Raw genomic sequence first — 26566 nt, 5'->3', positions numbered from 1 at the left:
AGAAATTGTTTGCTGTGAGGGTGGTGAGCCCCTGGCCCAGGTTGCACAGAGAAGCTGTGGCTGCCCCATCCCTGGAGGGGTTCAAGGCCAGGCTGGACGGGGCTTGGAGCAACCTGGGCTGGTGGGAGGTGTCTCTGCCCAGGGTGGCACTGGACGGGCTTTAAGGTCCCTTCCAACTCTAACCATTCCATGACTCTAAAACCAAGCAGCACTTCAAAGTCATGGAAAGCATTTTAAATAACCTCCCTCAAACAACCTCTGCTAATGATGAGGATAAGACTAGCTGGAGGCCAGGGAAGCAATAACTTGCTGAGCATTCAGGGTCCCAGCAGCGCGTGTAGGTGCCCCAGCTACGGTAACTCCTTAGGCTGACTGCACCCTGCACGGAGAGCGGGTCAGGTCTGCATCCCTGCATCCCAGGCTGGAGCACGCCAAAGGCATCAAAATTATTCCAGGCACCAACAAAATTAATCAACCCAGCTACGTTTCATTTGTCCTCTAGAGCTGCAAGAGAAAGACTTAAAAAAAAAAAAAAAGGTAAGATGAGGATGGGATGGAGGAAGGTAGTCGGCACAGTCTGAAGACCAGGGCTCTGCTTCTCCACGGGGAGCAGGCCGGGGTTTTTTCACTCCTACATCTTCCATGTTCATCATTACCTGCAACTTTTACCTTCCACTCTTCTGGTTTGGGACCTCATACTCTGGTAGGGAATATTTTTGTACTTCCCCCTTTAAGATCTGGCTAATTTATCCTTTCGTTTTCTACACCCCGACACTCCTTAGCTGCGGAGGAGAACCAGGCCAGACCTCAGGGTGTCTGGCTCGACTGGAAGATGGCAAACAAAGCAAAACCCGTCAGCAGTGCTCTACCTGCTTACCCAGGGAGACTACAGCCAGTGAAACCCCATCAAGAAAATCAGCACCAAATTCATTTACATCTCAAAGGCCCGTGAAGCACACAACCTGTGGCAGGTAGACAAGAGAAGACCCACCTCACTCACCACGTAGGATCCCACCAACCCTCTTCTGTTGTCCCCGCATCCCATGCATAGCCGGTCACTAGCCTCAGAGGCATCCACTGCACTGCCACCAGCCAAGGGCTACCCAGCCAACGCCCTCGTGCCAAGCCAGTGGGTGTTAGGTTTTCATTGACATTAATGTACAACTTTTCCTCTGATTTGTGCTGACACAGGGTAGCTCACTTGAAAAGGAGACATGATAGCTTTGCTCCAGAGGTGAATCTGCAAGTCTGCTAGCTGACAAAGCTCATTTATCAAAGCCTGGCAACAAGCCGGGCAGTAAATTGTACCCAAGAAACTATTACTGAGGAATAATGATAGGCTGTCTCGATAGAGCCAGACTTTGAATTTCCCAGGGTGACCCAGCGCAGACACACCACGCCAGGCCAACAGCCCGCTCCGGAGGAGGATGGTTTGCATCGTGTCCTCATTCCTTCAGCTGGTATTTGGTGTGGGTCCAAGGGGCAGCCGGGAGCATCACTGAACAGGAGACCTGCCAGGACCGACAGGCTCTGCCGGGCCAGATTCACTCGGGTTTCTAGGTCAGCTTCTGCCTCCACCCATCCAGGCTGTGTCCCAGAGACAAGAAGTCTCTTGGAGCCATGCTAAAAACCTCCATCCCTTTAGAGGCCAAGATCTAACTTCTGATAACATCCCTGCTACGTGCTTCTCCCTGGATGCTCTGGATAGACAAAGACATGGCTATTTCTGTCCCTGGAGGAGCTTGCAGTATTGGACGTCAGAGTCCCTGAGTGTTGGGCAGGGATTGGGATCAATCCCTTATATCAAGCAGTTCAACACTGAGATCATTAGCTTCTCCCAGAACAGGCTTCTACTGTGAATAAGAGCTGCCAAAATTAACCATGGTCACAGCAGACACCGGCGTGCAGCATCTGAGAGACGGACGGCTGGCTGCCCTAAGGGACAGCTGAGGAGCCACCACCCTCAGTTCCCTTGAAGCTACTTAAAGTTAGTTAATTAAAGTGATCTGGTCATTCTGGCCTTGCACGAGTGAAAGAGGCAGCAGAACTCAATGTTAAAGATGCAGCTGTACATTACCAAGCCACAGCTCTAGGAGAGAAGGTTCACACCGTGTCGGGTGGACCCAGTGCTCTTTGTGGAGGTTGCACATGAATGGGAAACAAACCCCCATCCTACACCCACTGTGCAGAGCCTTGGCCCAGGGGTTTTAGCAGTCCCGAGGCGGGGGACCCTGGTCTCTTCATTTCAAAGCTACTCTTTATCCGCACAAACCGCCAATGGCAGAAAACAGCTCAAAAGAACCCCCAGCAGGAGGTGGAGATCAGAGCGTGAGGCTGGTTAGATGCTCCCACCAACAACCAGCCTCCTCCGGGCACCTCCGCACCAACATCTCCTCATCAAAAGCATCGGGACCACCTTGGTCTAGCCTCTGTCCCAGGGCACCATCAAGGGGATGTTACATGGAAGCAAAAAGCAGAGCCTCTAAAGCCTGTAAAAATATAAAAATTAAAGCGTGGCGTGCTCTGCCACTGACAACAGATCCTAATTTGTCATACTTGGTTCTGCTAATAGCAGACCGCTGAATGAGCTAACGAAGCTTGTCTCAACACCAGACTGGACAAGGCTTTCAGCAACCCGGTCTAGCGGGAGATGTCCCTGCCCAGGGCAGGGGGTTGGAACGAGATGTTTTTTAGGTCCCTTCCAACCTGAACCATTCTGTGATTCCGTGATTTGTGTCCCCTGTCCATAGCTCACCCCTCCAGATCCTACCTGCCCACCCCGCTGGGCTGGGGAGACCAGTGCCACGGCTCCGAGCATCACCAGCCAGGACACGGGCACGGCTTGCCCGGCTGCTGCCAAACACAACATTTAATAACCAAACTCCTCCCGCTTTTCCTCTGGGAAGAGCACTCAGCTGAGTCACTCTCGCTTGCAGGAACATAATTGCCTTGATGCCTTCTACCCTCCTTTAATTCAGTTGGCCAACGGGTGCAGCACAACACGACGAGTTTAGTTTCCCCAGACGAGCAGAATAACAATTTCTTCGATTACTGAAATACAGCAATTTTGAAAGGGCATGAACTCATATAAGATACCTGACATGATAAAAAAACCCACAAACCCTCTTCCCTGTGGCCAGCTTTCAGGCACCTTTTCCAAGGCCTCCTCCAAACTTCTGCTCCCCTTTTTAAGAGCCTCATGCCCTGGACCGAAGCCGGTGCAACCCTCAGAGGGACACAGCCTTCCACCTTCCTCAAGTTTTGGTACAACGGGTCACCAGCACAAGACTGGAAATTCCTGACCATGACCGATGCCGTGAGTTTCCAGGCACGGTCCGGCTCTGGCGAGACCAAACTTGGCGGAAATCAGCAAATTGGTACCACCGTGTTCGCAAAACACAGCCTTTAAACACCAAACCAGTGGTTTAAAAGGTAAGCTTTTGGAGCACCACGAGGCTCTGGTGGGACAGCTCTGGAAAGAGTTAAGCCCGTGCATCTCATCTTCAAATGCTCTGCTCGCCTTGGAAGAGGCCACATATTCAGGGCCAGCGATGCCCGTACCCTGGAAAGTCAATTTAACGCTCCTTTCTAAATAGCATCGCAGATATCGTAATAAGGGCACGGCACTGTCTGCCTGCGTCTCGCTACCGGCAAACACTGACAGCCTGGCTAATTATTCAGATGCTTGGGTGGGGGGTGGAAGTAATTTACAGTAGATTTAAAAAACTACCCTCTTGCCAATTCAAGTCTGCCCCGACTTCAGCGAGAGCAGCTGGAGGGAGCTCCGAACGACGCCGACACGCTCCTTCAAAGCCTTCCCTCCCCGCAGCCCCGCACAACCCGCCCCGATAACAACAAAACCACCCAGAGCATCCCTACAGCGGCAGCCCTCCATCAGTGCTGGTTTTACATTCCTCTCCCTGTTTCGCTGCCTCTCCATACGGCTGCTGCTCCAATAAAGGGGAACGTTGGCAGAAGCCTGAGATAACAAGCAATGAATTAGTAAACGAAACAAATCCCGCAACTAATGAGGAGAGAAGCGAGTACGGGAATGGGAACTGCGTGTTCTCGCTTTGCTTACACCGACTTCGACCAAGAGCCTTTATTCGTTGCCTTAAAAAAAAAAAAAATCAGTTGACTTTTCTCCAGTGAATCCCAGAGAGAAGATAAACCGTTACAGGCATGGGGTTGGTTTTTTTTTTTTTTTTTTAAATAAACAGAACTTAGTCTCTTCTGCCCCGTCAGCTCCAGATGAGCCTGGGGGCAGCTCATCCCCGGGAAGGTGGAAGGGGATCTGCTTGGTGGGGATTCTCCTGAAGATGACAATCCACCTGGCTGTCCTACCGCTGCTGGAAAAACCAGGCGGCAGCCAGCTCCATCAGGGGCACGGGGCTCTGCGGTAGGGAGCTCAAGGCTCAGGGACCCCAAAAATCAGGACTGTCGTGAGAAGGGGAAATCCCAAGAAAGGGTTTTTTCCTTATTACAAGGCGCCAGGAAACCACCGTTTGCCTCCCCCCAGTAGCACCAAACAGACCCAGCGTGGAGGTTACGCCGGCAGAAGAAGGCGGCCGCTGATTAACAAAAATTATCCCCCAGGCCTGTCTTTTCTTTCCCGATCACACAGGCATGATACTCAGCTGCCTCCCGTGATGCTGAGAGACGTCATTCTTAGCAGTCAAATAAAAGACGCCCGTGAAGAGAGAGTGACAAAGACCAAGAAGGAAATGATCAAAGAAAGATGCTTGTTCCTCTCTGCCTTTCTGCAGGGAGAGCAAACACTTCCAATTAATCAATAACAACTCTTTTGCACTTGTCAATACGGCAAAAAAAAATAATCAAATCAGACACTTGGAGAAAGAGGAAAAGAAGATGACAGCAGCGGCAAGGGGGAGAAACAGCCACCTTCTCCAGCAGGTTGCATCAGCCCCTGGCAAAGCTGCAGCAACTCCTTCACATTGACCAATTCTTCCAGTCTTTTCCACCCACAACACAGGCAAACCCTCCCCTTGCTGGGTCCAGAGGATGCTTTTCCAGCTGGAAAAGCAACCTAACAGGGAGAAGTGCATCAGACACAGGCGGGATTCAGTGGATGAGCGCGGGATGACACGCTGGTCCCAAGGGTCACAGATCTGCAGGGATAAGCCACCGCAGGACTAAGGTATGAAGTCCCTACACTCCTCTTCAAACCCCAAAACCTCAATGCACAGCTTTGGAAGCTTGTTACTTATTTCCTTCTGGCAGCGGTGATGCTCAGCGCAGCTCCCGCAACTCATGGAATGGAAGAAACAACTCATCCGACGGAGGGAAGAGGAGAGGGGGCCAGGGAAGCCTGTGTGCGAGGGGTGCTCCAGGGTAATTCCTTAAATCACTACCCCAAAGCAAAGCTATCCACAAAAAAGCATCTCTGCCTGCTCAGACAATGCTCTTTTCTCCCACAAAGCAAGAAGAAAGCTTGACTTGACAGGAACAGCAATTTGCACGTGATGGTTAAGGGTACCACCAAGGCGGGGGCACGGCACCTGCATTACAACACCTTCCTCTTCTACCTCCAGCAAGACACCGGTCTGTTACTTGCTCTGTTGCTGCCCCTTAATTTAATCTCATCCAGTTTGTTGAGCTGCCAGTCAGCGTGCTGTAACATTGCTGATCCAACGCCGCTGTGAAAGTTTCAATCGATACCTCGTTCTTTCGAGTGGGGAGCGTGATCCATAAGCCTCGCCGCTGCCTGCCACGGTTTCGAGATTAGCCATCAAACGGGAGCCAGGGAAATCGCAGCTCGCTGTCCCGCAGCGGCCTTCCAAGCGAGAAATCAAAGCAGCAGCTTTGGCATCTTGGAGAACACAAGACTTGGGTTCAGGGGCACAGGGATGCCCGAGTCACCCACTAAGGCCAAGGAAAAGCTGGAGCCATTCTGCTCTCTCTGACGTACGTGCGCAGTTCCCCCCGACACCCAACCTGCATCTCAAATGTTAGTTTCAAAACTATTTAGTCCTCTCTTTTGCCCTTCCACACGCTGCCAGGCAGCGGCAAAGGGTAAAACTTCAACGGAGGCAACATAAGGGCACCAAAAGCAGGCAGCTGCCGAGGGTAAGAGAGTAGGTCGGGCACCTCTCATCTGCCGCAGACAGGCTCGGCATCCCAGCCTTCAAGAGCCTGAAGAACCCTTGTTGAAACGGCTGATGGAACAGGTTCTCAGGACCTGCCTCCTTTGAACATCTCCCTGATATCGGCTGCTCGTCCTGAGGAAGCTGAGGTGCGGGTAACTCACCCCTGGGCAGTCAGCAGGGGCGACCGGTGGAGCAGCAGAGCCCCTTCTTTACTGCAGGGAAAGAAACCATCCCCCAACCACCTCATAATAATGTTTTGTTTATTGAGTAGCCACAATATTTGCAGAGATTGCCATGAAGCAGGAGAGGATTTATCCCCCAATCCCATAAATTAGAGCACTGAGGCATGGGAGAGGCAGATCTGCCCAGGGCAGGGAGGGAAGGCATCACCCCCGGACGGCAGCACCAACAGAGCTCTGCGGGTCAATATTGGGTACAAACACACAAAACCCATCATTATACGCCAGCACCACCCATTGGAGGTGGCCTCCTCTCCGCAGAGGTGGAAAGCAGATTTTCATTTAGGAGCCAGAGAAAGCTGCCCCAGGAATCCCCCACTCTGAGGTTACATGGGGAGGGACTCTGGAGCAGGGAGGGGAGCCATGGGACGAGGGGGAATGGGTTTACACTGAAAGAGGGGAGATTTAGCTGAGATTTGGGGAAGAAATTGTTTGCTGTGAGGGTGGTGAGCCCCTGGCCCAGGTTGCCCAGAGAAGCTGTGGCTGCCCCATCCCTGGAGGTGTTCAAGGCCAGGCTGGATGGGGCTTGGAGCAACCTGGGCTGCTGGGAGGTGTCCCTGCCCAGGGCAGGGGGTGGCACTGGGTGGGCTTTAAGGTCCCTTCTAACCCAAACCATTCTATATTTATCCTCCCGGGCACAGAAACTGGAGTGAAACAGCTGGAAAAGCAGCAAGAGGGAAATTCAGCCTGGCTTAACCAGCCCCAAGAAGCTCAACCCACCTAGCACAGAGAAGCACGAACCTCCTCCAAACCCTCTTTTTCCTCCTCCAATCCCCAAATACCTGCTCCAGTGGGGAGGAATGAGCCGCCGCATCCAAGCCCTTCCCAGCTGCAGCATTCCTGCTCCCCCCGCCAGGGGAGTAACCCCATCTCCTTCTGTGCAGCCTCCAGCCTGGAACAGGTTGCCCGGAGAGGTGGTGGAGGTCCCATCCCTGGAGACATCCAAGGCCACGCTTGATGAGGCTCTGAGCAACCTGATCTAGTTGAAGATGTCCCTGCTCACTGCAGGGGGGTTGGACTAGGTGGCCTTTAAAGGTCCCTTCCAACCCAGCACATTCTGTGATTCTATGAATTGCTTTTTTCCGTAGCTAGTCTCCAGAGATGCTCTGCAACGCTACAATCCACCGGCTCTGTAGGTACGCAACCCTTACAAGTATATTTTTGTGCAACAGCCCAGCTGGTTTGCCCCCTAGTAGGTGTGAAACGGACCTCACCCCCTCGTCTCCAGCCTTAGTGGGAGTTTGAGGCACAGCAGATGCAGGCGCAACAGGGAAACCATAGGGAAACCCATGGAAGGGCCACAGGGCTCTCTTGATCTTCTAGAGCTCCACAAGCATGACTCTCAGAGCTACATACCTTCCATAAAATAAAGGGAGAAGTCGTAAAAATGATCCAGACCAATTTCTGCTCAAACATCTACGCAACGTCTGTTTTACTGAGGGGTGCGCCCCAGCTAAAACTGCCCCCAGAGCCAGGCCCCTCTTGCTGCATTGTGATGGAATATCTCGCTTTCTCTCTCAGACAGCGATCCAGAAACGTTGCATATAAACATCAAGTCACAGGCTGCTACGTACCAGTCATTTTTCTTGGAAAACAGCCCCACCGATACTTACCATCTCTGCCGAGAAGGATGCAGGGATGGCAGTCTGATTGGCGAGGTGGAGAGTTCGGGAAGCATCTTGTAGGACTCGGATACTGCCAAAATTTATCTTACTGGGATGCACGTAGACAACTGGTCCTTCTCCAGTGCTTACTAAATGGATTTTCTGCTCCAGGAAGCAGGTAGGAAAGATTAAAAAAAAAAAAAAAAAAACAAAACAGGAAAAGTTTAAAAAGATTAGAGAGCTCTAAGGGTACTCCTAGACCAAGGGATAATTACAGCTGTTTGAAGTTTCCCGTGGTGTTAGACCGAAACAGAAGGCCTGGAGCAACTGGGAGATCTCAAGTGATCCCATCTGAAAGCCAGAAGCTCCCGTTATCGAGGGATAAAGAAACCCAGTTTCCCACGCTTGATATTTCACACCTCCTCCACACTCTCAGCTCTCCTTCCTCCGCCTCGTGCCTGCTCCCACCCCTTTTCCTGCCCAGTCTTGCCCCAAACCACCCTCCCCGAACTCCGCTGCCGCCCAGCCACGCTTGGAGAATAACTTCTTTAACATTCCCTGCGAAAACCAGCACAAGTCAGAAGCGAAGCGAGCTCTTCGGAGCAGAGCTCATACAAGCTCGTTGCCTCTGATTTGTGCTTACGTGTATTCCTGGTGTTATGTGAATAACAGCCATTAATTATTAATTACATCATGTAAGCAGTATTTTTTTTTTGTTCTCCTTTTGACTGTTTGAGACCCAGAAGTTTTGTTCTTGCAGAACTATTGGGGGAGGAATGTGGATCTCTTCGCTAACCCCCCCTTCTCACATCATTAAAAACAACGAGACTTTACCCAGTCTGGCTGGATTTCGCTAGTTCTAAACACCCCAACTCTTAACACAGGAGCCGAACGCACGGAACTCCCAATGCTGACAAGATGCTGTATGATTCACTGGAGGGCACGGAGGATGCTTTAACCACCAAAGAAACCAGAACTCCACGATGTAAAAACCTTTAATGATGTCTGACGGGAGGAAATGGCACTGACAGCTGTCAGAATCACTAGCCCAACTCAGCCAGAAGGAGCAGCGTCCGGAAACCCTCATCCCTTGACAGGACACTACTGCTTGCAAGAGCCAAAAAAAAAAAAAAAAAAAAAATCACCTACCAAGGCTGGCACCTCGAAAATCAAGGAGCGTGATGATAGAGCTTTTATCCCTCTGGGAGAAGGGAGGCAGGGAGAGCTGCAGTTTGGGTGATGCTGCCCAAAGCTCCCAGAAAGGAGGAGCTGGAAGCGAAGAGCCGTGCCTCGCCAGCTGGCTCTGCCTCCAGCTGACAGCAGCAAAGAAGCCTTTGGAGATGAGCGGAATAACATCTGGAGGATGCCCAGGCTAGCTGCCTTCAATTAGAGTGTGTGCTAACACGATATATCCTCACGGAGGAAAGGGCTCGTAAAAAAAACCCCAACCCCTTTACCTACAGTCGTCTTAAAAGGGATAAGAAAAACCCCATTTCAGCAGCGTTAAAGGCACTACGAGGCACAGGGAAAGGAGACGGCAAATCCAAGAGATGGCCACGCATACCCACGCGCCCCCAGTGGCGCCGCTGGCTTTATCAACGGCTGTGTAACGTCACGTTTAATCATTTAGGAATGAAGAGCATCTGTCTCCGGCAGACAGCCGTGGTTGGAGCGACCGCTTACGGTGACAGCGGCCAGCTGCCACATCCCCTGCCTGTGGCACACAAGGCTGGCCTTGCCACCGGTAACCCCCCGGGGGGGTGGCTTTTACCAGCTCCCTAACGGAGGAGGTTACATCCACCAGACTGAAGCTGGCATGCAGTCACCAGCAAACGAAATACCAGGCAAGAGACCCAGGGAGGGACCCTGCCTGACCTGGATGACAGTTCTGTGCGGTATTTCACCAAACTCCATAAAGGCTTGGTAGCAACACCAGGTGGCATCACCTGAGGCAACAAGAGCAAGCTTGTATTTTGCTTTACTGGAACACAGCGCAGCGATTCCCCCGAGGTCAGACTTGCATCATATTATCCATATGGGTGTTCAAGGCCAGGCTGGATGGGGCTTGGAGCAACCTGGGCTGCTGGGAGGTGTCCCTGCCCAGGGCAGGGGGTGGCACTGGGTGGGCTTTAAGGTCCCTTCTAACCCAAACCATTCTATATTTATCCTCCCGGGCACAGAAACTGGAGTGAAACAGCTGGAAAAGCAGCAAGAGGGAAATTCAGCCCGGCTTAACCAGCCCCAAGAAGCTCAACCCACCTAGCACAGAGAAGCACGAACCTCCTCCAAACCCTCTTTTTCCTCCTCCAATCCCCAAATACCTGCTCCAGTGGGGAGGAATGAGCCGCCGCATCCAAGCCCTTCCCAGCTGCAGCATCCCTGCTCCCCCCGCCAGGGGAGTAACCCCATCTCCTTCTGTGCAGCCTCCAGCCTGGAACAGGTTGCCCGGAGAGGTGGTGGAGGCCCCATCCCTGGAGACGTTCAAGGCCAGGCTCGATGAGGCTCTGAGCGACCTGCTCTAGTTGAAGATGTCCCTGCTGATTTGCCACCAATGCAGGATGTCTAACAAGATGGTTCGCTCTTCTGCTAACCCGGAAAGCTTTGGATGAGTCAGCTCCTAACGACCTACTGATGCCACACTCCAACTATAAGGCAGACCTATCGAAAAGGCAAAGAATCTCGCCTGACAGCCAAAACCTCGCGCCTGCGCTCTTGACACACCCAGCCGGGAGCCAGCAGCAGCAGAGCGTCAACGCTGCACGTTAAAAGACCGACTTCAACGGGCACAACGCAGTCGCCCCATCTCGCGGCTAGACGTTTCTTTGGGAACAGTTAGGATTCTCCAGCTGAAACGCTCGCCCTTTGGGGCAAAAAAACCTGTCATCTTCATTGCCACATTAAAAAAAAAAAAAAAAGGTGAAGGTAAAGTTTGAAACTGTAAATTGTTTGCCCAAGGGTTAAAGCTTGACAAGAACAATAGTTAAACAAGCTAACGTTAAACAGGCAGGTTATTCTAGAGGGGAGAAACCCTCCTTTTCAAGGGAAGTGTGCCTCGTATTTGAGGTTTTTTTCAGACTTCAGATTCCCCTGCGTTGCCCGGCCTTCCTGTTGACTGGTTTACGTGTGCATCCACAAAGGCCTGGGTCGAGACGTTCAGTGGCATCCAGGGATTTAGCAGCATCATTTCCATTCGTTTTAATGAAAGTTTAAATCCCTGAGACTGCTTTCAAAATGTCAGCCTCCCTTTCCGTTACAGAAAGCTTAAGGTTCCCGGCAATCCTCTGACATCCACTTTTGGGCTCGGAGAGATGACAAGACATTTTAAAACAGCTGCTTCAAAAGTTAATATCATTTTAAATTAAAGTTTAATCAACTGAATTTGTGCTGGATGAAGCCAGGACACTACGTACAATGTCCTCTTGCCTACGTTTTGTCATCGTCGCTGCTGTTGTGTATGCCTGAATGCGAACAACGTCTTCGAGGAGGCTTTAGTCCCGCAACGCTTTGCCTCATGCGAGACGCGCGTGTCTCCGGCTGGGGCTTTCAGCAAAGAGATACGATGGGTTTTTTTCCTCAGAAGCCATGGGCCTGACTTTCAGCGTGGTTTCTCACACAGCGCTTGCTTTAGCGGGATTCAGGGATGCCTCCTGAACAGAAGCCCTAATGAAGCAGCAGCCGCTCTTCGTCTAATAACACAGCAGAGCATGAGACCCAGGGACTGTGCTGGGCTTCAGACTGGGCTTGTTGTCCCGCCTCACATATCCTTAATTAAACGCTGCGTCAGACACTTAGATTATCACCTAAGAGGATACCACCTTCCCTCTTCTCTAGGTATCAGCTGTTGCTTATGCCATGAATCCCTTCTTTCCTTCTCCACACCAGCCACGCATTACAAGTTCTGGTTTGCCCAGGAAGATCCCTGTACACTTTTCGCCCCACCAAGATGAGTCTCTGTCCTGGGTTGAGTGACACAGGACTCATTTCTCTTCTAATGCTGGACAAAACTGCACTTTTAGAAGACTCTAGTGTACGAATTCATGAAAATATTTACTTCATAGCCAGCTAGGCTACGTGGGATTCAAGATCTTGGTTTTTTCGAGCTCACCAGGTGCAGGGACGAGGAGGAGCAAGACCCGGGCATTGCCCCAAGCTGCCAACAGGGTTGTTTCATACCATGAACGGCACATTCCATAGAAATCAGGAAGTTTGCTGTGTAGTCGCACTCTCCCCTGATGGCTGCCATCCTGAGCACTCCTCGCCCCGGTGCCGCAGCCCTGAGCCCTTCCCTTCCTCCTGCAGCCACAGCGCTCGCAGGGTCCCACATTGGCTGTCCCTGCGGGGAGTGCACGGCTTCTGCTGGGGAATGGGCTGGGAATAGTCCTTGTATATCTTATATTAGTATTGGGATCAATGCTGGTTCTTTAGTATTATTGTTAATTATTTAGTCTTATCCTATTAAATCTATTTATACTTCAACCCTCGGGTTTCCTTGCTTGCCCCGATTTCCCTTTCTGGGTGGGGAGAATAATTATCTAAATGACAATAAATTGTTATGGGTTTTCTCAAACCACACCAGTCGGGCAAAGGCCCCCATCCCCCAGGACTCACCAGTGGGGATCCTTCATTGCCAAACACCACGACATGAGCGACAGTGTCCTGCTCTCCCAGCACCTGGGCTTCCAGTACCAACGGGACCTCCACTGAGCTGTGAGGCTGGATGATCCCACACGGCACGGGGCTGGAGTACCACACAGCGGCATCCTTCTTGCATTCCTGTAAGGGACAGAAGCAAACCCAACTTGACAGTGACCTTTGAGGAAACTTTAAACTCCTTGACGTCTACCACAATGGCTATTAACGCATTATTAAAAATCCCTAGGAGAAAGGCATGAAACAAGATGCAAGACTCATGCAGGCTTAGCATCTCCAGAGGGTCCAAATGGACAAGAGGAAACGGCCTCAGGTTGCGCCGGGGCAGGTTTAGGAGGGATATCAGGAAAAATTTTTACACTGAAAGGGTCATTAAGCATTGGAACAGGCTGCCCAGGGAATTGGTGGAGTCACCATCCCTGGAGGGATTTGATAGCCGGGCAGACGTGGTGCTTAGAGATAGGGTTTAGTGATGGTTTTTGTCAGAGTTGGGTTGATGGTTGGACTCGATGATCTGAAAGGTCCCTTCCAACCTGGGCAATCCTATGATTCTATGAAAAGCTGCTGCATCCACAAACACCCAGCTCCTGTGCTGGCAGCCACCTTGCAGCAGCTTTTAATGACCCCCTAAATTCTCCTGCACAAAAACACCCCGAAGACTAGAACATAAACTGCTTCCTAAAGACTTGAAACCAATTCCTAAAGCTTATATTCGCCTAGGTTCCTGTTCTCAGAAACAGAGAATATAAACCACGCAAGGCCTTATCCAACCCCCTATCCAACCCAACCCCCTCAATAAAGCCATTGATAACAATTGAGGGCAGGAGGCGGATGCGATGCCAAACCTGAGGAAGAACCCTGTAGCAGCCTGCGAGATCGCTGTCGTTCACCAGGGTCAGCATCTGCCGATAAGGGAATTTGAGAAGGCACCGTCCAAAAGTCACGACGGGGTTGAGCACTCGCAGCGGAGGAGCAACGCATCTAGGCAAAGAGATATCCGAAAGGGAATTAGAGACACCAAGGGGGATGGAGACTTCGTTTACTCCCCAAAGAGCGTGAAACGGAGCACAACCCATTTGTCACTGTCAAACAGACACTTGATAGCCCTGCAGCCATAAATCGCCTTTAACTTATTTTTATTCCCTTTTACTCAACACCCTCTCGTGGAGGAGGGGCAGACCCTGAGTCTCAACGCCACAGCGGCTGCCGAGTGCCCAGGCAGAGCCCGCTGCCCTGTCCCACAGCTGTCTCTCCCATATCGTCGTCGCCCTGCCTGAAAGCTCAGGCCCTTGTCCCAGCGATGGAGGGCACAAGCCACCACCTGCCTCCCGCAGCGGGTGGACCACCCTTTCCCCATTTCTGTAGCCATCTTGGTCCTCCACCCCCCACAGGTCCAAACGCTGTTCCCGTTTGCAGTTGTTTTACAAAACCGCAGCCCAGGCGACGGCTCTGCCTGCGAGAGGGGACAGCACCAGTGACCCGCATCCTTCCCGTAATTAAACTGCCACCCACCGCAGCACAACAGGATTGAAGCTGGCTGCAGCCGCAACAACTTTCGACTTAAGTCTGAGAAAATTAATGCTGAAAAGAAGCAGAGGGAAGCAGAGGAACCTGAGCTCACCTTCCACATCAAGGACTATTTTTCCCTTCGTAAGATCTTGCCTTCATTTGCCCCTCACCGGTCCCACCATAAGCCCCGTCCCCATTTACCTTCGTTAACCCTATTTGCCTTCGTTAACGGAAGCAGACGCCTGCTGAAGCAGGATGCTCGCTGCATCCCAAATGAATGTTGCATTTTGGTCACAACCCAGGGCAAGTCCACCACATGCAGGAAGGAGGAGAGACAGCCCTCTGGAAATCTGTTACACCCCAAGCACCAAAAACACAGGCCAATAATGAACATAATTACTGTTCCCTTTAGAAGGCGGCTCTGGGCCTTGCCACCCGAGCTGCTTTCAAAGCATCGCTCTTCTCATATGGAGCTGGGCAGAACCAGCTCACGAAGCAACACTTCCCATTTGGAGACGGAGCCAGCACACCACGCGCAAGGCGGCGCTTGGGTGACGGATGCAGGAGGAGAGACGCTGAGCTGGGAGGAAAGCGTCCGTACCTGGCTGTGAGGAGCAGCGCCGACACCTCTGTGCCAACCCCATCCACGTCCATCACCAGCGCCAGCTCGTATCTCTTCAGAGTGTTGGAACACAGGGTGACCTGGGGGAAGAGAAGAGCATCCAATACTTCATCGCTCCCAAAAGCCACGGTCCATGTGCGGCGTCCTCCAGTTCTCGTTCCACGGTAAGGAAAGGGGGGATTTTGCCCTAATTCTTCTGCTGGTCCATGGATAGTGCACAGTCTCCGGGAGTAATAAAAGTCTTCTGACACTATCTGCTTTGCTAAATACACCGTGCGGTTATCAGGGCATATTGTAAGCTAAATTAAAGCACAATTAGGCTAATGCTCTACTCACTGCTGTACTAAAATTGAGGGACCAATTTTTAATCTCGACGACAACAGCGCAAATCCAGAGGAAATCTGTTGACTTCAACAGAACGAGTTCAGCTTTACAATGGGAAGCTGAGGGCAAAACGTGGTCTAGCAGATGCTGCCAGAGCTTTTTCAGTCCCCGTTGGAGATCACGGCAGTGAATACAGCTCCCTCTGCCCAACAGGAGAGGAGAAATAAGACGGGGAAAGAAAAGCCAACTACTTTATACAATAACATCTCTCTTTTTAGCAGCCACCTTCTGTCCTCATCCTTCCTCTGCCCACTTGAAATCAAAGAAATTGCTCTAAGCAGCTCTCCAAACCACATGAACGGCTTCTGTACTTGACCATAGGGTATGTGGATCTCCAGCTCATGGTTTTTGAAACAAAACGCTGCTCCTTCAGGGAAGTCCCAGAGTAACCCAGCTAACAAAAGCCTAACACTAGCGCATCTATCTCACTCACCTTACAGTAGCAGCACTACAGGCCTCTCTTACATCGGTGAAGCTTCAGCTCCACCTCCCGAAGCACGTATGGCCGGATTCTTCCCCTACCTGGATATCCAGGAATCCCTGGGAGCGGATGGTCCCTCTGCAAGGCGTTATGGTAAATTCGGTTGGCTTGACATGACCGCGAGCCCCCTTCCTCCAGGATGGGCGAGCGTTGTCCGACATCTGAACCGAACTGGTGACACTGGGCTCTCCCAAGCCGTCCCCAGGTACGCGAAGGTTGAAGGACATGGGCACCAAGGAGGTGTTAGTGAGGCGACAGGACATGGTGTGAGGAAAGCCTAGGAAAACAGCACAAATATGAATTTACGCACCAATTATCCCACGATTCCTGGTGCGATTATCCTGTTATGATAAAACTGCACTTGGAGTTTAGCTCTTTTTGGTCTGAATGATGGCTAATTGAGAAGCTACGTGAGGAACTAATCGTCGCTTAAGTTCCCTTTTATGCCGATCACAGAGATTGCTTCCTCGGCAATGCCCACTCTTAGCGATGCCGAACGCAAGACGAGGAGCTCTCACCTTCACCTCTCTCCAAACCAGCACCAGTTACTTCTCATTTATGAGTGTGCATCTGGATGGACCGTTTCCTCTGAAAATTCAATATGTAAAGTTTTGTGTTAACTCCCTGAACAGTTCCACAGCTCCCAATAAATAAAAGCAGCGCGCTGCCTTTGAGGAGCACCCGGAGCAAAAGAAAGGAAGGATGAAACTGGGAACTGCAGCATGATGCAGAGCACTCCAACGCCGTTTCTCTGGGCAGGATCCTTAAGGAACCTCCTGCTTTGGGGCCACCAGACTGAGCATATGACAATTTGGAGCCCGCTTGACAGGGGGTGAGCTTGATGCTTGCTTAGAAATTAGCAGGAACCGTGCCTCACCCACCTTACCTAACAAACGGGGACATCACATCCATGCCACAGACTGGCTGTGATAGTGCCCGCAAAGGCTTACATCACTTTAGCTTTGATGCGAGCTTTCCATTACGCACCAGCGATACAACCACAGCTGGTGGCGATGTTCTGCAGGGACAGGACATCAGCCCACGACCTGCCCTGGAGCGGACGTCTGGCTTGGCTGGAGAGCTCTGTGGGAAGAAGACATCTCCCATGGCCTCCTACCAAGAGTTATTTGAGTACAGACGGGGAAGAAAACCAAGGGCAGACCAGAGCAGACGGTTCATCCGTGCCCATCCCCAGCGACCACTGCCACCCTCCAGCAGTTCCTCCAGGCAGGAGGGGCACAAAAGAGGACTAAACGCAGACTTCGCAACCCCAAACGAGACGCGAGTCTCCAGATACAGACTGCGGCATGGCTAAAAGAAGCAAAAATACAATAGCTGCCTTCAGCTGAAAAAGGCCTTATTAATGAAATCAGATTACGCAGGATGAATCTCCTGTTACATAACCACAGTCCCGCCTGCCGCCGTTCTTCTTGCTTTATTTATTCAAAAGGAAATAAAGAAGTGGCAGAGCGGCGATGCAGGGAGGAGAGGAAGCGGCCCAGGAAAGGTAATGAGTTTTCTTTAAAAGTCCACGAACAGCATGCAAACACAGAGGCATCCTGGGCACAGAATGATAATGGCCCTTCAATCAATCCACAATTGATTTCACATTTAAACTTTAGATCATCTCAGTAAAAAGCCTTTTGTGAGAGGGAGATGGAGCACCAGAATCTGCATTTCAATGGAGATGCTCTGGATGCTCACCAGCGGCTCCGGCAGCAGAGCTGGGCTTTCTGCAGGGAAGGAGAAGGAGCGCACGTCTCCCAGGACACAGAGCTATTGCTTGGGCATATTACCTGGGAGGTGATAATGAGTTGCCCTCCTTAACATCTCACACTAAAGGTCAGGTGGGTAAACGGTGTCCTTACCTCACAACAGGAACATTTACCCACAGCAGCTACAGGCTCAGACGTGGCTTAAACTCTTCTCCTGCAGTCCCATGCCCTGGGTCCTTGTGGGACAAGGACTTTCACAGTCATTCTGCTGCCCAGGATCAGGAGGTTGGGACTGAGCAGACTATGAGGGACACCAGAAAATACTGACTTTCTATCCCTTTGGTCCTATTTCATCTCACGATGGCACAATACTGCCTAAGTGACCAGCAGCCCTGATTTTAACACCCCGAAGGACGCTACGGAGGAACACCAGTGATAGATGTTCTTATGGTCAAGTGCTCCGTTTTGATAAGGCACAGACCTCTCAACTTGTGGTCCAAGCCCAGGGCACACTCACAGAATCACAGAACAGTGGGGGTTCGGAGGGACCTCTGGAGATCATCCCGTCCAACCCCCTGCCACAGCAGGGTCACCCACAGCAGGTGGCACAGGAACGCCTCCAGGCGGGGTTGGAATGTCTCCAGAGATGGAGACTCCACCACCTCTCTGGGCAGCCTGTGCCAGGGCTCTGCCACCCTCACAGGAAAGAAGTTCCTCCTTGTGTTTAGGTGGAACTTTCTATGGTCAAAGTTGTGCCCATTCCCCCTTGTCCTGTCGCTGGGCACCACTGAGAAGAGCCTGGCCCCGTCCTCCTGACACCCACCCTTTAAGTGTTTATAAGCGTTGATAAGGTCCCCCCTCAGTCGTCTTTTTTCCAGACTGAAGAGACCCAGATCCCTCAGCCTTTCTTCATCAGAGAGGTGTTCCAGTCCCCAAATCATCTTTGTAGACCCACTCACCAAAGGAGACATCGCCGAAGTGGAGGGAAGGTACGCTGAAGTGAAAGGTGGGTCCAATGACGCAGCCCCTGTGAGGACAAAGACATTGGCTTGGTTAAAGAGAACTGTGAAGCATTCAGCTTTCATTCCTGCTTGGATGGATAAAAGCTGGTCTCAGAACCATGGTGGGTTTCAAATCAAGCCGTCAACCTGGTGCTCAGCATGGCCTCCATGTGGACAGGAGGCAGCCAACGCAAAGCGCTCTGCAGCTGATAGCTACTGATGCGGCTTAGGGCACCATGACAGTCAGGGGACCAAGGGTACGTCCCTAAGTTGCTGCTGGCCCAATGAAGGACCCTGATGTCTCTATGCCTCAGTTTCCCCATCTGAGGTGTCCACACAAAAGTGGACTCCTTTTAATTAGCTTTCCCAGCTGCAGGTTCCCTGCTTTGGTATTTCTTAGCTGGAACTGGTGTTTCCACGGAATAGACGAACATCTTTTCTTCAGAAGATCTTGATCCACGCAATCGCTAGGCATGTAGGATTTTGAGGGATGAATCCAGGGGAGCCCCAAACATCCATTGAGAAGAGCAGCAACAGTTCTATGCAGTGGACAATTGAAATCTTGGAGGAAAGTATTGGCTTGTCACCAGTGCACCAGATGACACATCCGAGAGCAACACATCTTATACTACCAAACATGCGTGTCTTGAACACACCACACCTCCTCGCCCCTCCTTAAAGTCATCAGCCAGGCTCCAAACTCCTAAACTCACCATCATTCACTGAAATTAATGCTCGGAGCTGCAAAACATTCACTAATCTATTTCATGGTTGATGTCAATCAATGCCAGCTCTGCCTCTTAATTAAAAATCACAGACCACAGCGAGTCATGTCTTCTAGCTTTATTCTGTTCATGTTCTGCACGTGAACAGAGCCCAGCATCCCACAGGAGGCACCCACGTTCATCCGTGATGTCCCATTTCCAGCATCCCTTTACTAAACACCAAAGAAACAAGCATTCAGGACGTTTTAAGGTTGGTTTCCAACTAAAGAATAATCATCTATGGTTTGGGCAGCTTCTGATTGCCTAGTCAAAAAGCACTCAGAAAAAAATCTGACTTTCAGGAGTTTCAATCCAATGCTAGTTCTTGATTCTTGGGGCTTAACCAGTTCCTGAGAATAAGTCAGACAGCAAATCCCTGCTGCTGATGAAGTTTCCTCTCCAAGGACCTCACATAATCCTCCCAAGCCCTTAACAGCTTACTTTGGAGGGAGCAAAGGGAGAAGACATCTCTTTCCGCCACAGCACTTGCCAGGAGACGATGGAAAACTACCTCCACACCAACCACGAGCGGGGATCACTCTGGGAAAGTGCCAAGGATGAGCCTTGCCAGGCAAGCAAGGAAACGACTGCCGTTTCTGCTGAGGGCAGACTATCTGTGGTCAAGGAAGTTCAACCTGAACGGCTGCCCAGAAGGCCCAGGCAAGGGGTCAACCCAGAGCTCTGTGCACCGCAGCTGATAACAGGCCAGCCTGCAAGAAAATGGGGGGAAAGGCAGTGTTTTTGCCAACAACCGTGTTTTACAGCAGCATTAAATAATGCACTTGTGAAGGGAGATCAGCGTCTTCAGAGCAGGAAGGATAACACAAAGTGGGAGAGGAATTTGCACTCATCTCTGTTCCTTCCTTTGCAGCCTAGTGTCCCACCAGCCAACTTGCCTCCATCAAAAAGAACTGGGAGTTTTTCCTCCATGGAGGAATAAATCCACTGCACAAAACTTCCCAAAAAGGTAGACAGGGAGGCTCAGCTGGACCTAGTGGATGGACATCTCAAAGGAGTTTGAAAACAAACAGCTTGAGTTGTAGGACTGGAGAATGAGACATAAGAAGGACATGGAGCTGTTGGAGCGGGGCCAGAGGAGGCCCCGGAGATGCTGGGAGGGCTGGAGCCCCTCTGCTGGGAGGACAGGCTGAGAGAGCTGGGGGGGTTCAGCCTGGAGAAGAGAAGGCTCCGGGGAGACCTTCCAGCCCCTGCCAGGCCCTAAAGGGGCTCCAGGAAAGCTGCGGAGGGACTCTGGAGCAGGGAGGGGAGCCATGGGATGAGGGGGAATGGGTTTAAATTGGAAGAGGGGAGATTTAGATGAGATATTGGGAAGAAGTTGTTTGCTGTGAGGGTGGTGAGCCCCTGGCCCAGGTTGCCCAGAGAAGCTGTGGCTGCCCCATCCCTGGAGGGGTTCAAGGCCAGGCTGGACGGGGCTTGGAGCAACCTGGGCTGGTGGGAGGTGTCTCTGCCCAGGGTGGCACTGGACGGGCTTTAAGGTCCCTTCCAACCCAAACTATTCCATGATTCTATAAGGGCTGGATAGGGATCCCTGAAACAAAGGCAAGACAGAAATCAAGGAGGCTGATGACATCTCCGAGGAGAATGGACTGCAATGGGAATTAAAGCCAAGGGACAGCTGTAGGGGAGCAGATGGGGACGCTGGGGGACCACCAGATGGGCTGCATAGGAGCCACCATCCAGGAAGAGTGGAGTAAAACGACAAGGAGGAAATAAAAGAAAAGAACTTCAAACCTCTTCCCCTGAGACACAAGGTCTGCACTGAGCTCCGGGCCCTGCTGTCGGAACAGGGCAGAGGGAGGCCACAGAGAAGGGGAGGACGTGTGGGGCACCAGGAGACAGGGCATCGGTGGGGAAACCGAGACCATTTCATTTGGTTGTGGGGAAGCCAAAAGACAACTCACTGTCCCGCTGACAGCTCTTTCCTTCCTCGGGAGTAAGGCCATCCAAGAAAAAAAAAACAAACCTGTATTTCACCTGTGATAAGTGCATCTTTACAAGCGAAACCTGCCCTTGCTCAAGGGGAAAGCTGCTTATGCAAGAAAATCCCGTGACCAATTTAGGGGAGGGACAGAGGAGAATAAATTATTTGATTGTGAAATGTTCCCTCTTGATTTCCCAAAAAAGCAGCACTTCCCTTCCAAACACAAAGCCCGCATAATTGTTTCTCTCCGGCGGTCAGACCTACTCACCGCTCTCTTTTGTGAGGTAATAACCCTGTTGTTCTTTTTTATCCCGTTGCCCCTACCTTATTGGTAAAATCGACTGTAGATCCCTTTCATTTCTTCACTCCCTTCATCTACTGCCTCCCCAACAGCAGCAGCCAGCCCCAAAGCTCCAGGGCTTTCCTGCCGACACCACAATATCCCACCAGCCACACGGTTGAGACCAGTTGGGACAAGTTTGGATGCTGCTGTGGTCCTGAGAAGTCTGGTTTGCTGCTTCTCCTGTCATCAGCCTTTTTTTTTTTTTTTTTTTCCCCTCCCTCCTCCCCTTTGCTCAGTGAGAATTATCTTTTGCAACGGCACCAGCCCACGGGATGATGCCCAAGTCCTTGTGACAGCACTTGCTGCAGAGCTCCCTGTCTCCCGCACCAGCGCTTTTCTGGCTGCAGAGAGGAGGTAGCGTAGCCCTGGCTGCACAAGAGCCGGGAGGACAGCTTGTCCCAACGCGTTAGGGTGAGAGATGATGCCGAGGCTGCTGCTACCCCATTTTGTATGGATTACTAACGGAGGATTTTAAAAACACGCCTTCTGGCTACAGAATCACCCAGGCTGGCCCGTTGTTCAACCATCCCCAAAGCCCTTTTAGCCTTGCTTCGTGCTCAGGTGGGACATCCCAGACCACCTACTGATCCCATCACACCCTGCCGTGGCCCAGGGGGGAACGAGCTACCTGTGGGAAGGAGTCACTCCAGCTCCTGGGTACTCAGACTGGGCTGCAGGCATCTCCACACCTTTCCTGGGCAGCCGCCAGTCAAACTTTTTCCCCGCGTGGGTTGTCACTTAAAGCCCTGGGGGTCCCCACACAGAGATCTCAAAGGGTCACAAAAGGAATCCGCTGCTGCCAAATTCTGCGCAAACAGTGTCCCGGAAACTCACAGAGCCACCCTGGCTCCACTGTGAAGGCAAAACGTGCTTCCCAGAGGGACCCATGGCTTTCAGAGTTAAACTGGGTACTGCGGGCGTAGGAGGCACGGACATCCGCCCTCACAGACAATTATATGGCACCATTTGCTGTTGCAATTGCAAGGTTCAAACCAGAGTCAAGGTTAAAAAGCCTTGTCTCAGCCTCAGCTCCGATCCTAGCATCCCCACACTAAGACCTTCAACAACACCTTTTTTTTTTTTTTTTTATCTTCCCCCTCCTCTCCTTCCCCATAAAACGTGGTAGAGGCAGGAGAAGATCACCCAGAGATTACCCACGGACGTGCCCACCGACCTCCTATAACCCTCCTCACCTGATAGTCAAGGTCACAGGCTCGGGGGCTCCATTGACATTGAACCGGAATTCTTCCGTGAACTTCCCCAGGATGGTGGAACTGAAGGAGATCTGGATGGCTTGGAGCTCATCTGGCAAAATGACACCCTCCTCGGGGAGAAAGGTGAAGCAGGAGCCCAGAGCCGTAGCTGGAGGGACCAAGTTGAAGAGAGCATTGATGGCTCCTTCGTTAAACAGGATCGCCTGCAGCAGCAAGAAAGCAACATGGAAATACATAAGGAATCTTCCTTTCTGATAGGAGGCTGATTTGTTTTCTAATTAAACAATGAACATCTGCAAAAGGCAGAAGATGCTGTGTGCTGCTGCTTGGCAGAAGCCAAAGAAAACGCAACGGGACAAGTTCCGCCTTTGGATTTTTTCATGCAAAACGGTGAATATAAACTTCATATAAACTTCATATAAACTTCATATAAACTTCATATAAACTTCATATAAACTTCATATAAACTTCATATAAACTTCATATAAACTTCATATAAACTTCATATAAACTTCATATAAACTTCATATAAACTTCATATAAACTTCATATAAACTTCATATAAACTTCATATAAACGTTTATTCCGCGGACACAGAGCGGTCCACCTCGACTTGCAGCGTAGAGGACCTGCTCAGCATCACCCAGTTGATTCAGACCTGTCCCTAAAAGCAAGGAAGGCCAGTTGAGGAGGAGGAGGAGGAATTACTAGTGAATTCGTTACTAGTGAATCATCAACAACTGCTTCTGCTCCAGCTGAGTCCCATCCTGCCAAGGGCAGAAGACCTTCAGCTTCCATTGCAGCCAACGAGTTCATTGCATGTAGGAGACACCTCAGGAACCAGCTTCAGCGGCATTCCCCAACTCTGCTACAGTATGTAATTTGGGTTTCTTTTCTTTATTCTTTAACGTTTTTAGTTTCTTAGTCTTTGCTCAAACAGGCAAATTGCACTTTGGGATCCTGCGCTGAGCTGACATTTCCCTCCAGCTGCTTAGGACAGCACCAACAGCATCATCTACTTATTCACATTTTCTCAAGTAATGAAAACAATATATTGATAGAGAGAATCAATAAAGTATCAGCATTAAAAATGCACAGAGTGCGCAATATTTTGGTAGGAAAACACCTTAATGTGTCCTTCCCTGCCAGAGTCAAGCTTTTGAAAGCGTCTGGCATGATGTATTGTCTCATTTTCCACCTCTTTCGGTCGTTCTATCTTGGGGTTTTTTTTGTTTTGGGTTTTTTTTTTTTTTTTTTTTTCTCAGAAGTCTTGACACCATTGAAAGGGGAGGCAGATATATAGAAAGTTCCTTTGCTTCATTTCCAGAAATGCTTTGCTCTTGGTGGAACTGGAGCCTGAAGAGCGGCGAGGGACCAGTGGGGGCAAGGGGAAGCCCTCCCCTGTGTCTTTGGCAGGGATAGAGCTGAGCCAGGAGCCTGGACGCCTTTCCTCTGACTCCCAGAATGGCAGGATGCACTTCACCGAAAACTGTTTGCAATGGACTTGAGGTCAAACGCAGTGAGTTTATTCCAGCTGCCTTTTAAGAGCCAGAGTACAAAGGTGCGTTGCATCCAAGGGCTGAAACAAAAGCCTCTGAATCCTTATCTTTTTGACCCAATGCTGCTTGCGCCTGTCAAGGGTTGGGGTTTTTTTACATGAAGCCTCCCAGCTGACCTCAAAGGGAGACTGCCAAAAAGCAGGGATTAGGGCTTCACGAGCAACATACAGACCTTTCAGACCCCATCAAACATATCTGGATTCCACGAACATCCCCCCCCCTCCCCGATTTGACTATTATGTCAAATATTGCCTGCTCCCAACTGCCTGAGTTCACCAGAAATCCCACGGGGAGCCATCAGGATCCACCCCCGACCCCCTGCTGCTCACCTCATAGCTGTGGGCCGATCCAATAAAAACCTTCCCGATGTCCAGCTGGTCAAAGCTGAAGCGGAGCCGGGGCCCTATGCCTTCACCTTTGATGCGCAGGGGCAGCCTGGTCTCACGGCCTGGGGAGAGATTTCCATTTCAGTACAGTAATTCCCTCCGTTATCCTGGATTTTTCAGGCTGCCTCAAGGCTAGTCCCTGACTCCAGGCTGGATGGGATCAGTTCTAGATGCTCCAGGAGAAGATACTGGATGCTTGTTTACCTTCAGGGGATAAGCCTTGGGGCTGGTTTCTAATTTCTAACCAAGCCCTTGGGCTGGCTTCTCATTTAGTGATGAATTTGCACCCCGAAAAAGTGATTCTAAGTTTAAAAACATAAACTCTGAATTTCTTCCCCTGTTCTTAGATGAGCTTTGAAAACCCTTCAGTGAAGGCGCAAAGCTCGTGAAACGGAACTGAAGATAAAAATACGCTGTCTATACTGACGCGATGGGAGATGACAGCACGGAAGGTGAGAAGCCCAAGCAAGGCGAAGGGCTCTGCTAACAGCGATACACACATCCGAGGGCTGCTCAGAGCCCAGAATCACAGAATGGTTCAGGTTGGAAGGGACCTTAAAGCCCACCCAGTGCCACCCCCTGCCCTGGGCAGGGACACCTCCCACCACACCACGTTGCTCCAAGCCCCATCCAGCCTGGCCTTGGACACCTCCAGGGACGGGGCAGCCACAGCTTCACAGGATGACTTTGCCTATGTTTGATGAAGACGCCTCTCCAGCCGTGTCTATCCTTTGCTCCAAGCCATGGCTGCTCTTCTGCATCTATCTCAATGCTCGACATCTCAGCCACCCGCTCTGCCCAACCTACGGCTGGGTGACCGAGGGCTCACCTCCTGCAGCAGCACCTAAATAACGCAGGGCTTTATGTCTCCAGAGAGGAGAAGCACTCACCTATTCCCACCGGGATACCAAGAGGCTTCGTAAAGACACCTTACCTGAAGCTGAGCAGTCACGGAAAACCAGCCTCCTCCCTGCTGAGATCAGAGAAGCCATAAACATACCGCTAATACGCACGCACCTTGCTGCAAAGGTAGCCGAGACCACAAGGCTTCGAGCTAAACTCCAAGATGCTAATTTCCTTCCGTCAGGCGACATAGCGCAGGATCTTTCAGTCTGAAGGCTGTTTCGCACCACTGGAGCAGCCCGAAGGGCCCAAATCCCAGCTCAAATTTCAGCTTGGGTCTCCCTGCCATCCCACCCTACTCCGCACGGGAAGTGAGGAGCACAAGGAGAGAGCCCCAGAAGCTGTATATAACCTTCAACGCAGCTTTGGCGCAAAAATATTCCCCTGTCCTTCGAGCTCCTTTGATTAAAGGTTAGAGATTGAAGGTTGTTTGTTTGTTTTTTTTTTTTTTTTTTTTTTTTTTTTTTTTTTTTTTTTTTTTTAAACAAAGCCTGCTGCAGAGTTATTCCAGAATGTCCAAAATGGCTTCTTGTGGCAAAGAGCAGCCCAGGTGTGACATAGCGACTAGATCACAACTTGAAAAATAAAACAAAACTCCCCTGGAACAGCCTTTTCAATGAGCACTGGGTCTTGCAACCATGGGATGAGGATGTTTGACAGTGGCCAAAGCCAGAAAGGAAGAGCTAGGGAGCTTTTGTCCAATTCAACATTATTTAGGTGGATCCAGCCAAAGCCCAGCCGATAGAGATGAGAGCGATGCGCCACGGCTCAGGCGTTAATTGGAGGGCTGTGTATTTCTATTTCACAGATATTACAGAGGAGGCAATACGGGTGCTCACTGCCAAAAGATTTCTCCATCCTGCATCACGTGTGGCTTAATTTTCCTTAAAATCCCTAGGTCTAAACCACTAAAGCTCTTCGGAAATGGCAAAGGTTTCCAAGCGACAAGCTTTTGTCCATCATCACGCTGAGACATGTCCCATGGCCACTGATGCGTGTCCCACGATTGAAAAAATCAGTGAGAGTTCTTCCCCTTCTGCAGTAGGTCCTCGACCTCTCCTGAAGTTCCGTAGAAACCATCCTTTCTCCTACCCCTATGTCGATCCTGGGACTTTAGGAAATCCCAGAAGTTTTGCTTTGCCT

At 50.9% G+C, this 26566-nt stretch overlaps 1 protein-coding gene across 25 annotated transcripts in view; it reads right to left on the bottom strand.

Moving 5' to 3' along the window:
- Nucleotides 1–26566, bottom strand: part of HYDIN (HYDIN axonemal central pair apparatus protein) — a 208956-nt gene that overhangs the window by 81141 nt on the left and 101249 nt on the right. For 21 of the 25 annotated variants that reach the window (XM_054199082.1, XM_054199093.1, XM_054199092.1 and 18 more), the window contains 8 exons: nucleotides 24464–24582; nucleotides 22555–22778; nucleotides 18271–18338; nucleotides 15638–15873; nucleotides 14711–14811; nucleotides 13446–13581; nucleotides 12559–12723; nucleotides 7960–8112 (listed from right to left, as the gene is read on the bottom strand). In XM_054199082.1, the coding sequence (XP_054055057.1) occupies nucleotides 7960–8112; nucleotides 12559–12723; nucleotides 13446–13581; nucleotides 14711–14811; nucleotides 15638–15873; nucleotides 18271–18338; nucleotides 22555–22778; nucleotides 24464–24582 (1202 nt within the window). Of the gene's footprint in view, nucleotides 1–7959; nucleotides 8113–9099; nucleotides 9198–10271; nucleotides 10375–12558; nucleotides 12724–13445; nucleotides 13582–14710; nucleotides 14812–15637; nucleotides 15874–18270; nucleotides 18339–22554; nucleotides 22779–24463; nucleotides 24583–26566 lie in introns of those variants that run through there. The other 4 variants (XM_054199098.1, XM_054199100.1, XM_054199101.1 and 1 more) reach the window with 4 other exon arrangements.

Source organism: Rissa tridactyla, chromosome 4, assembly GCF_028500815.1.
Source record: "Rissa tridactyla isolate bRisTri1 chromosome 4, bRisTri1.patW.cur.20221130, whole genome shotgun sequence".
NCBI lineage: Eukaryota > Metazoa > Chordata > Aves > Charadriiformes > Laridae > Rissa > Rissa tridactyla.
Note: the sequence above shows the minus strand (reverse complement) of the source record. Positions and strands in the feature narration are given on the sequence as shown.